General features: G+C 46.2%; 1 protein-coding gene across 1 annotated transcript; it reads right to left on the reverse strand.

Annotated features, from left to right (window-relative positions):
* Positions 1 to 4,951: 4,951 nt before the first annotated feature.
* LOC149458523 (uncharacterized) lies at positions 4,952 to 8,349 on the reverse strand. The gene is made up of 3 exons (XM_089682112.1): positions 7,935 to 8,349; positions 6,339 to 6,525; positions 4,952 to 6,206 (listed from the first exon to the last, which is right to left on the reverse strand). Exons 1-3 carry the CDS (start codon positions 8,188 to 8,190, stop codon positions 5,597 to 5,599), a joined length of 1,053 nt encoding a protein of 350 aa, XP_089538238.1. The 5' UTR covers positions 8,191 to 8,349; the 3' UTR covers positions 4,952 to 5,596.
* Between the last annotated feature and the right edge of the window lie 2,749 nt (positions 8,350 to 11,098).

Raw genomic sequence — 11,098 nt, forward strand, 5'->3', positions numbered from 1 at the left:
TCTGTTTTCGATTCATTAGCCCGCCCTTTTAGTCGTCCCACGTCCCCCTCCATTCCCTTATTTATTGGCCCACTCCAATGGCCAATCAATTCTGATGAAAAGGCTGGTTGCCTTGAAACGCGCCACCGCCCCCTTGGACGACTCCTAACAACGTCTTGACGTCACTTCCGCTCGGCGGCCATCTTGGATGCGTCTCAAGCTGGCCCCATCAACCACGCTGATGTGAGAGACCAGCACTCTCTCTCTTCTCTAATTTTTTACTGTTTTTTCTGGGCATTTGGGAAGGTCTCCTGAGGTTATCTTTTAAAAACGCTTCTAAACGCAAACACGCATAAACGCGGTATGCAAAAGCAGATAAACTGATGTTTTTTAACCTACGTTTTCCAGCAGTCAGTTTCTATCGCTTAGAAATTTTCCAAACGCCCCGTGTACATGAGCCCTTAGACCTTTTTTACATCTAAAAAAACTCCCCTAGAAACCCACTAGTTCTGTTTTTTTTTCTCCCAAAAAACACCCCTGCCAAAAAGTACTAATTAAAGCCTATGTGTGCATGGATACATAGGATAACATGCTGGGGGGTTTACTGGCTGTAGAAATACGCCAAAGGCCAAAAACAGCCGCTGTAAAAATGTCCTGTGTGCATGAGGACTAATAATGAACTTCTCTTATATGTGCCATTTTTGTCTGCTGAATATATCATTGGACATTATTTTGTTACATCTTATTTATTAGGGTTGTACCGATACAGATACCGTTGCCCATACTAAGCATTTTGTGTGAGTACTTGTACTCGTGCAAATGCTCCAATAATTTTTTGTTCGGTACAATAAGATTTTTAGCCCATACAAAGTGCATTGCATGTGATTTGAACAGGGGTTTTGTAAGTTGTGTTGTGTTTATGTCCACTAATAATAATTTTAGTGTATTTTTAGTAAAAATAGCGATGTAATAAATGTTTGCGCAACTATTGTGGGCTCCTAAAAAAAAAATCAGTAGCACATTTTTTTTTATCCTACTGGTCATGTGCTTTCATAGAATATATGGTTTGGGGAGTCTTTTACATAGGCTGAAAGTTGTAAGTGAAAAATGATAACCTTTTTAAAGTAAATTGTGTTTATTTACAGTTTTGCGCACCTTCAGTTTTCATCGTTTTATAGAAAAGGTGCAATTTAACATTTACAAATATTTGTTATGTACTAAGTCTATAAAGTTTCAGCTTTTATTTTCAGTAGGAATTTAGCAGGAATTATATATGTTTTGCTGTGTTTGCCTCCATGAGGCAAAATTTGATCAACATTTGCACAAATATCTTGGGGCCTAAAAAAGAAAACAAAATAAATTTTTTTTTTTCTACGGGTCCTATGCTTTCAGAAAATATATAGCTTGGGGGTCTTTTAAAAACTTTGAAAGCTATAAGGAATTTTTTTCTTAAAAAATGAAAAAATTGCAAACATGGTCTGGCCAACTGAGTTTAAAAATGGAGTGCAGGGCCTGGCAGTGAAAGGGTTAAATAAGTACACCTTTTGGAGCTTGTTACACATTATATCTATATTTAGGATGTAATGTGTAACATGCTGCAGAACCTCACTCCCCCACCCCCTGGATGCCCCTCTCCCTGTAACAACGAGTGGGAGTTCTCCCCTCACTCGCTGCCACATTTGAAAATGGCATGACTCCTCCTCCGACGAATCCTCCTCCGACGAATCCTCCTCCTCCTCCTCTGAATCCTCCTCCGACGAATCCTCCTCCTCCTCCTCTGAATCCTCCTCTGAATCCTCCTCCTCTACTTCCGAATCCTCCTCTTCCTCCTCCTCCTCTTCCTCCTCCTCCTCTTCCTCCTCCTCCTCCTCCGAATCCTCCTCCTTCGAATCCTCTTCCTCCTCCTAATCCTCCGAATCCTCCTCCGAATCCTCATCCTTCTCCGAATCCTCCGAATCCTCCTCTGACGAATCCTCCTCCGACGAATCCTCCTCCGTATCCTCCTCTGAATCCTAATCCTCCTCCGAATCCGAATCCTCTTCCGAATCCTCCTCCTCTGAATCCTCCTCCGAGTCCTCCTCCTCCAAATCCTCCTCCGAATCCTCCGAGTCCTCCTCCTCCAAATCCTCCTCTTCCTCCTCCTCCGAATCCTCCTCCTCCACTTCCGAATCCTCCTCCTCCGAATCCTCCTCCTCCGAATCCTCCTCCTTCGAATCCTCCTCCTCCTAATCCTCCTCCTCCTCCAAATCCTCCTAATCCTCCTCCTAATCCTCCGAATCCTCCTCCGAATTCTCATCCTTCTCCGAATCCTCCTAATCCTCCTCCGAATTCTCCTTCTCTGAATCCTCCTCCGAATCCTTCTCCTCCTCCGAATCCTAATCCTCCTCCGAATCCTCCTGAATCCTCCTCCTCCGAATCCTCCTCCTCCGAATCCTCCTCCTCCGAATCCATCTCCTCCTCCTCCGAATCCTCATCCTTCTCCGAATCCTCCTAATCTTCCGAATCCTCCTCCGAATCCTCCTCCGAATCCTCCTCCTCAGAATTCTCCTCCGAATTCTCCTCCGAATCCTCCTCCGAATACTCCTCCGAATACTCCTCCGAATCTTCCTCTTCCGAATCCTCCTCCTCTTCCTCCTCCTTTGAATCCTGCTCCGAATCCTCCTCCTCCTCCTCCTCCTCCTCTGAATCCTCCTCCGAATCCTCCTCCTCCGAATCCTCCTCCTCCGAATCCTCCTCCTACTTTGAATCCTCCTCCGAATCCTCCTCTGAATCATCCTCCTCCTCCTAATCCTCCGACTCCGAATCCTCCGATTCCTCTTCCTACTCGAATCCTCCTCCGAATCCTCTGATTACTCCTCCGAATCCTCCTCCTCTGAATCCTCCTCCTCCTCTGAATCCTGCTCCTCCTCCGAATCCTCCTCCTCTTCCGAATCCTCCTCCTCCTCCGAATCCTCCTCCGAATCCTCCTCTTCCGAATCCTCCTCATTCTCCTCCGAATCCTCCGACTCCAAATCCTCTTCCTCCTCCTCCGAATCCTCCTCCTCTGAATCCTCCTCCTCCTCCAAATCCTCCGAATCCTCCTCTGAATCCTCCTCCTCCAAATCCTCCTCCTCCAAATCCTCTGAATCCTCCTCTGAATCCTCCTCCAAATCCTTTGAATCCTCCTCTGAATCCTCCGAATCCTCCTCCTCCTCCTCCGAATCCTCCTCCTCCGAATCCTCCTCTGAATCGTCCTCCTCCTCTGAATCCTCCTCCGAATCCTCCTCCTCCGAATCCTCCTCCTCCGAATCCTCCTCCTCCGAATCCTCCTCCGAATCCTCCGAGTCCTCCTCCGAATCCTCCTCCTCCTCTGAATCCTGTTCCTTCAAATCCTCCTCCTCCTCCGAATCCTCCTCCGAATCCCCCTCCTCCTCCTCCGAATCCTCCTCCTCCTGCTCTGAATCCTCCTCCGAATCCTCCTCCAAATCCTCCGAATCCTCCTCTGAATCCGAATCCTCTTCCTCCTCCTCCTCCGAATCCTCCTCCTCCTCCGAATCCTCCTCCTCTTCCGAATCCTCCTCTTCTGAATCCTCCTCCTCTGAATCCTCCTAATCCTCATCCTCCTACTAATCCTCATCCTCCTAATCCTCCGACTCCAAATCCTCTTCCTCCTCTGACTCCGAATCCTCCTCCGAATCCTCCTCCGAATCCTCCTCCTCCGAATCCTCCTCTGAATCCTCCTCCGAATCCTCCTCCTCCTCTGAATCCTCCTCCTAATCCTCCTCCTCCTAATCCTCCTCTGAATCCTCCTCCGAATCCTCCTCCTCTGAATCCTCCTCCGAATCCTCCTCCTCCGAATCCTCCTCCGAATCCTCCTCCGAATCCTCCTCCGAATCCTCCTCCGAATCCTCCTCCTCCGAGTCCTCCTCCGAGTCCTCCTCCTCCTTCGAATCCTCCTTCTCCTTATCCTCCTCCTCCTTTCCGAATCCTCCTTCGCATCCTCCTCCTCCTCCTTCGCATCCTCCTCCTCCTCCTTCGAATCCTCCTCCTCAGAATTCTCCTCCGAATCCTCCTCCTCCTCAGAATCCTCCTCCTCCGAATCCTCCTCCTCCTCCGAATCCTCCTCCTCCTCAGAATCCTCCTCCTCAGAATCCTCCTCCTCCTTCTCAGAATCCTCCTCCTCCTCTGAATCCTCCTCCGAATCCTCCTAATCCTCCTCCGAGTCCTCCTCCTCCTTCGAATCCTCCTCCTAATCCTCCTCCTCCTTTTCCGAATCCTCCTTCGAATCCTCCTCCTCCTCCTTCGAATCCTCCTCCTCAGAATCCTCTTCAGAATTCTCCTCCGAATCCTCCTCCACTTCCTCCCATTGGGGGACCCAATGCAAAACAAAAACAAAACACACAAAAAAGGGTGTGAGGTCCCCCCCATATTCCATGTCCGACCCTTATGTGAGCATGCAGTCTTGAAGGACATGATGGGGAAGGAAGGAGCCTGCGCTCCCTCTCTCCTGAACCATATTAAGCCACATGCCCTCAACATGGTAGGTTTGGATACTTTGCCAGAGGGGGTCCTCCCACTCCCTCCTTTTTCCCCCCAAAAATGCACCTTGTTCCCATGTTGAAGAGGACAAGGGACTCTTCCTCACATCCTTTGCCCAGTGGTTGTGAGGGTCTGCGGGCAGGGGGGCTTATCAGAATCTTGAAGCCCCTTTCAAAATAAGAGGGTGCTTAGATAATGTTCCCCCACTAGATGCCCGCATGAAAAGGAAGGAAACGGGCCTGCACTTCCTCCCATTGGGGGACCCAATGCAAAACAAAAAAACACACACAAAAAAGGGTGTGAGGTCCCCCCATATTCCATACCAGACCCTTATGTGAGCATGCAGTCTTGAAGGGGAAGGAACGAGCTTGTGCTCCCTCTCTCCTGAACTATTCAGGCCCACATGCCCTCAACAGGGTAGTTTTGGGTACTTGGTCAGGGTCCTCCCACTCCCTCCATTATTTCAGAAAAAATGCCTTGTCCTTATGTTGAAAAGGACAAGAGCCTCTTCCCCACAACTTTGGCTTGGTGGTTCTGGGGGTCTGTGGGCTGGTGGTCAATCAGAATCTGGATACTGACACCTCCCCACCAGATTTCTCCTGAACCATACCAGGCCACATGCCCTCAACATGGAGGGTGGTACCTTGCCAGGCAGGGAAGCCCCTCAAAGATGCTTGTCCTTATGCTGAAGAGGACAAGGGTCTCTTTCCCACAACCCTGACCCAGTTGTGGGGACCTGCGAGCGGGAGCTAATCAGAAGCTGATAAAGGGACCCCCTTGATATCCCCCTCCATTGTGAATGAGTAAAGCTGGGTATATACACAGAGAAGATCCCCTGCTGATCGGAGCAGAGGGGGGTGGTTGTCACATCCATACCTGCTTAGTTTTTTCAGAGCTGACATGGGCAGGTCCTGCTGAGCTCTATGGGTGGTCGGGCTGTTTGATGTCTTCAGGCATTTCAACTGTTGGTACGACTGCCTGAGATGGATCCGTCGCTTCTGTTGGTACAGCCACAGCAGATGGATGAGCCTGCGACATCGGAGATCTCCTCCGGCTTCTCTGTGTGCGGCTTGGTAACTGTGGTGCCCTCTTTTACTTTTTACGCCTGCCGAACAACCACTTTCTTTTTAGCTTTTGGAACTTTCAGATGTAGATCTGGTGCATTGTGCAACTCTTCACTGTCTACAGGAATTTCTTCATCTGTGCTTGAATCATTGCTCGGTATGGAAGGTCTCCTTTGGATTATGTTCCTGCGGGTCAGCATCCTCTGTGTCCTAGCACTTAGAGCTGAAGTTTGATCCGGTGCATCCGTTGGTTGTATCGGTTGGCTGCATTCATCCAACGATACAACCGGTTCCAATAGCTGTGTCGGGGCAGGTTTGGGGGTCCAATCTTTGTACATTTCAGGCAATACATATGTTTGTAGATTCTCTGTAGATGGACTAGGCTGATACATCTGAGATGGATATTTGAATTTGTAGTTGTACTTATTCCTCGTCGTCCATGACAGAGACATTCTTTGTATAATTGGAATCTTCTCAGGTACATCTGGCACATGTGTTGTCTCCATCTGTTGGTCAATTTCAACGGATTCCATCTCAATAACTGTATCCGGCACCTTGGGCTCCTCGGGCTCCTCGTGCATGCGCTCCTCTTCCATCAATTTTACAGCATCAGTTACCTTGTGCCTCAAATTCCTGTACAGACGTCTGTGTAGAAAAAAACAAGATAAATTAGATATGTTTGTGAAGTGATTATAGTGAGGGGCAATAAGAAAACCCCCAGTAAGTGCAAAAAGGAGCCCTTCTTAGAAAGCTATAGAAAGTGATCAGTCTACTTACCTAAACACGATTGCTGCCACAATGCCCAGTATCCATAGGGAAGCCACCACTCCTATACCAACTATCAGGTAGAAGAGGTAGCCTTTATCTTTCATGCCCTGAATGAACTTCTTCATCCTCATCAGTCCGTCTTTGAAGCCTTCCGTAATCCCTGGCCGATCAGTGTAGGTGTCTCCTGTATGAAGGCCTGCATGGAACACATCACAAAAAAAAAGAAAAGAAATCAGTTTACAAGGTCCATTCACATATGTGACATTACACTAAAGTTGAAAAATATGATACCCCTAAATGTACCCCAGAGTCTGCTGAGCTAAAAACATTCACAATGGTCAGATGTAGAGAAGCCAGGGTGAGGATGAAAAGCCCTGGAGCCTGCACCTTCCAAAACTAATAGGTAATATCATTCTCCCATAATTCTATCCTCACAAATCAACTCTATATTGACAGATTAGTTAAAGCGGAACTTCACCCAAGAGGGGAAGTACCGCTTGTTTGCCTTCCTCCCTTCCACTGCCACATCTGGCACTTTTTGGGGGGGAGAAGGTAGCAGGTACCTGGTTTTGACAGGTACCCACTCCTACATCTGGTCCGATTCGCCGCAGCAGTCTGAGCCAGAAGTTCGGTCCCCCTCCTTCCCCTGCTGCCTTCTGGGACACCTCATAGGTCCCAGAAGACCGCGGGACCATTCACAAAGCACAGCACGCTTCATGCATGCACAGTAGGAAACTGGCTGTGAAGCCGCAAAGCTTCACTTCAGGGATTCCATTACTGAAGGTGCCATCACCTGCACCCAAATCTGTTTGAAGAATCAGCTTGGGTGAGAACATCTCTGGATCCCTGGACAGGTAAGTGTCCTTATATTAAAAGTCAGCCCCCCTGAGTGCAGCCCACCTGGGATCATACTTGCCTTTCTTCCTGATCCAGTGATCTTTCCTCCTACAAGGTCCCAGCTGGCTCCTCTTTATAGTGGGATACGTGCCATTCCTTCCCATGAGTAAGCCATTCTCATGTCACCCTCCAGAGCATTGGCTAGGGCAGCAGAGCGTATTATGGAGGAGTCTACCAGTACTATGTCAGAAGTAAAATCATTGTATTGGAGACCAAGGTAAGTATTATCACAGGTGGGCTGCCAATCCATAGAGATGTGGAGCTATGTACAGGTGTGGGAGTTTGTAATGTACAGTTTTTGTTTTAGATATAAAAGCCTTCAACATCATTTCTCAGCAGCCCACATGTACTGCGATATACAACGGCCATTCTGGCAGATGGCAGAATTGCCATATTACCAGTCTGGTCCTGTCCATTAGTAAGGATGAGCTGGATTCAGATCCAATCTCACACTGACAGCAGGAAACTGTGACATGATCACATCCCGGCGGACCCAGTGAGCAGTGGTTAAGGGGCCATATTAGGTCAGTGATGTCACAAGCATCCCTGCCCCACAGCTCATTGGCCAGCAGTACAGCTAACGTACAGCTTAGGACCGAACCCAAGCTCATCCCCGGTCTTTAGTAAGGCTAAAGGACATCCATATAAATGACAATACTATATAATGAATACATAAGATATAAGGATCTTAAATGAACAAACACTTACCATCTGGCTGATTTCTTTTTAAGACATGAATAGTGACATTGTCAGTCCCCGCATACTCCAATCCATCTATTGCAATGTGAACCTGATACGTGCCGTTATCACTGATGCTGACAGGATCAATGACCAGGGAGCAGTGTCCCTTGCGCACTTGCCTCAGTTGTATCGATGCCCTTTCATTTGTCTCACTTACAGACAGAACCTCGGTGGCTTTTAGATGGACTATTGGTCTGAATACATCGCTGTCGTTGGACATCATGCTCCACCCCAAATCAATGTGATGACCCCCGCTGGGTTCATCCACGTTAAAAAAGCATGGGACCAGCAGCCGCTGTCCCTCCGTAACGAACACATCATGGTCTGGTATTTCGACGCTCGTGATTTTAGCACCTAGAGAAAGAAACAAAACAGGATTATCTTCACAGCTCTCAAGTAAGCCAGCAAATCACAAATTAAATATTGTCAGGGGCAGCGATCACTGTAGGAATTGCTAAATACTTTGAACAGTTACAACTTTTCTTGGTATGCATGTCCCTAAAATGATAAAATAATACATTTGACTCTATATATGACATGGGATGGTAGTTGTTTAACTCCCTATGGCCTGATCACACTATTGTGTTGCGGTAACAAATGGCTAATGCAGCGCAACAATCGGGGGCGGACTGACCATCTGGAAACTCGGGCACTGCCCGAGGGCCCGGGGTCAGTAGGGGGCCCCATGAGATGCCCCTGGTACCTTTTTCATATGCTTTTTTGAGTTTGGGCAAGGACACAGGGGCCCCATGATCCCTTATTGCCCGGGGGCCCCATGAGTTGTCAGTCCGCCCCTGGCAACAATGTGCCTGAGACCATAAGCCCTGAAACTACATTTATGTGAAAGTGTAACTCTGGGCAACATAGAAAATGACTAATATACTGCAGTATGTCGCTAGCATCACCACGGCAGTTTTCCATTTTCTTTTGGGTTGGTTCACTCCAGATGCTTTCCAGTACATCTTTAAACTGCATCTAAAATGCATGCACAGATATTGACATGTATTCTAATGGCCGTAGTTCACACCAGTGCGGTCAGTTTCAGTGCTTTCTACAACAGTACAACCTGCTGCGCTTTTTTTGTCTTTTGCGCAGAATGCATGAAACTGCTTGTAAATGCACCAGAACGTACATTGTCCTGAATGAAAATCAAGATTTCTCAAGTGTCAAAAAAAAATGCATTGGAATGCATCAAAAACAAGTGAACTCGCATGGAAAAATGCATCTGGAAAGCAGAAATTATGGTGTGAAGATTACTCTACAGTGACTTGATTCGTAAGTTCGTACGTTCGGTGGAACTACAAGTAAACACATACAACAGTTTTTACATACAGATCTACCTGCATTACTAAACAACAGAGGAACACACAAGTGCATTAAATACCTATTTGGCCTTCTCTGCTTCCATAAAGCTTTTCTGATTGGATATGTGTCTGTTTCCTCTTCTGTCTGGTGAGCATGTGTCTCTAGAAAATCCTAGCAGAGAGTTTTACACAGGCACAAATGTGAAACTGGCTGGGATTGGTTAAGGCTCTGTACAGTGTGAGACTGTCTGTGATTGGCTCACCTTATACTAACTCTTAAAGGCATATTTTCCTTTTCTGCTTCTGCTAACACAATGAATATATAAATGTCATACAACAATCAAAGACATAAATCACAGCAATGATTCTGCTTTTGGCTTTAACATATGTACATATACACTGTACTGAGATTATTGGCAGGTTTGGTATACACATATATGTGAACCATATTAACAACCTAGGACTGGTCTTAGCTGGCCAGCTACACGCTTTAATTAAATATAGTTGATAGTTTTTAATTAAAAAAAAGCTTTAGCCATATAAATAAAGGCTGAGTACTGTAGGCAGCAATATCAGAGGAAAAAGCCTTTTTTTTTTCTTAATAAAAAAATAAATAAATATATATATATATTAGCCATGTAAACAAAATCTGATTACTGCCGGCGGCCCTGTCAGCTAAATATGGTTTCCTCCACCTCCAACTGACACTTTGTCAGCACAGCTGGACCTGCTACAGGACACTGAAAAATAACCGATCTACCGGCAGAATGACCAGATATGAACACTATGTTGGGGGAGGGGAGGGGGGGCTCTGTGTTATGTCCCGGCACGTCTATCACGGATTAATATTGCCGGGATCTCCTATTCTAACACACCCATTTTACACCTAACACCCACTATACAACACCCTGATAACAACACATACCTGCTGCAACGTTCAGAAATAGAAGGAAAATAATCATGATGGGAATCATCTTTAAATCACTTTATTAATAAGGAATTATAAAACAAAGCGATGGAACATATTCTCTTTACAGAGCAAAGAAAAATCTGTCCTCCTGTAGTGTGTTTCTGCAAAATGCTGTGAAAAACGCTTAGGTGTGACCCTGGGGTAAAGGGCAAGTTGGGTTGGCTAGCCCTCCTCTCCTCAGTTTCTTACAATTTTTTAAAATAACAGCTTTATTTTTTATTATTTTTACAATATTTGTATATATATATTTTTTTCATTTATTTATTGAACATTTGGGCGTGAACCTAGACTAACGGCTGCTTTCACACTGAGGAGTTTTTGAAGTGCTTTTGCGTTTAAAAAAAAGCGCAAGAAAAGCTGAAGATGAATGCTCCCCTATGTATGTCTTCACAATGGTCTGTTACGCTTCTGTTGTGGTGTAAAAAATCCTGCTTGCTGCCTTTCTTGGGGCATATTTGGTCAGTTAAAAGAACTGCACCAGAAATGCACCATCCATTGAAATGCATTGTAAATGTGACAAAAGCGCTCCTGTGTTGTGTTTTTGATGCAGATTTTGAGTCACATGCCCTGTGTGTGAAAAACACACCGCAGTTGTGGCAAAAGCACGTTTTTGCTACAGATCAGTGTGAAAGTGCCATAAAAGTGCTTTTTTTAGTGATTGCAGCTGTCACTGGGATTGATCTGTCAGAGATAATGGAGGTTATTTACTAAAACTGCACGGTGCAAAATCTGGTGCAGCTCTGCATGGAAACCAATCAGATTCCAGGTTTTATTGTCAAAGCTTAACTGAACAAACTGAAGTTAGAAGCTGATTGGCTCCCATGCACAGCTGCACCAGATTCTGATTGCTCCAGTTT

Source organism: Staurois parvus, unplaced genomic scaffold (assembly GCF_062004578.1).
Source record: "Staurois parvus isolate SC_StPar_1 unplaced genomic scaffold, SC_StPar_1.0 ptg000285l, whole genome shotgun sequence".
Taxonomy (NCBI): domain Eukaryota; kingdom Metazoa; phylum Chordata; class Amphibia; order Anura; family Ranidae; genus Staurois; species Staurois parvus.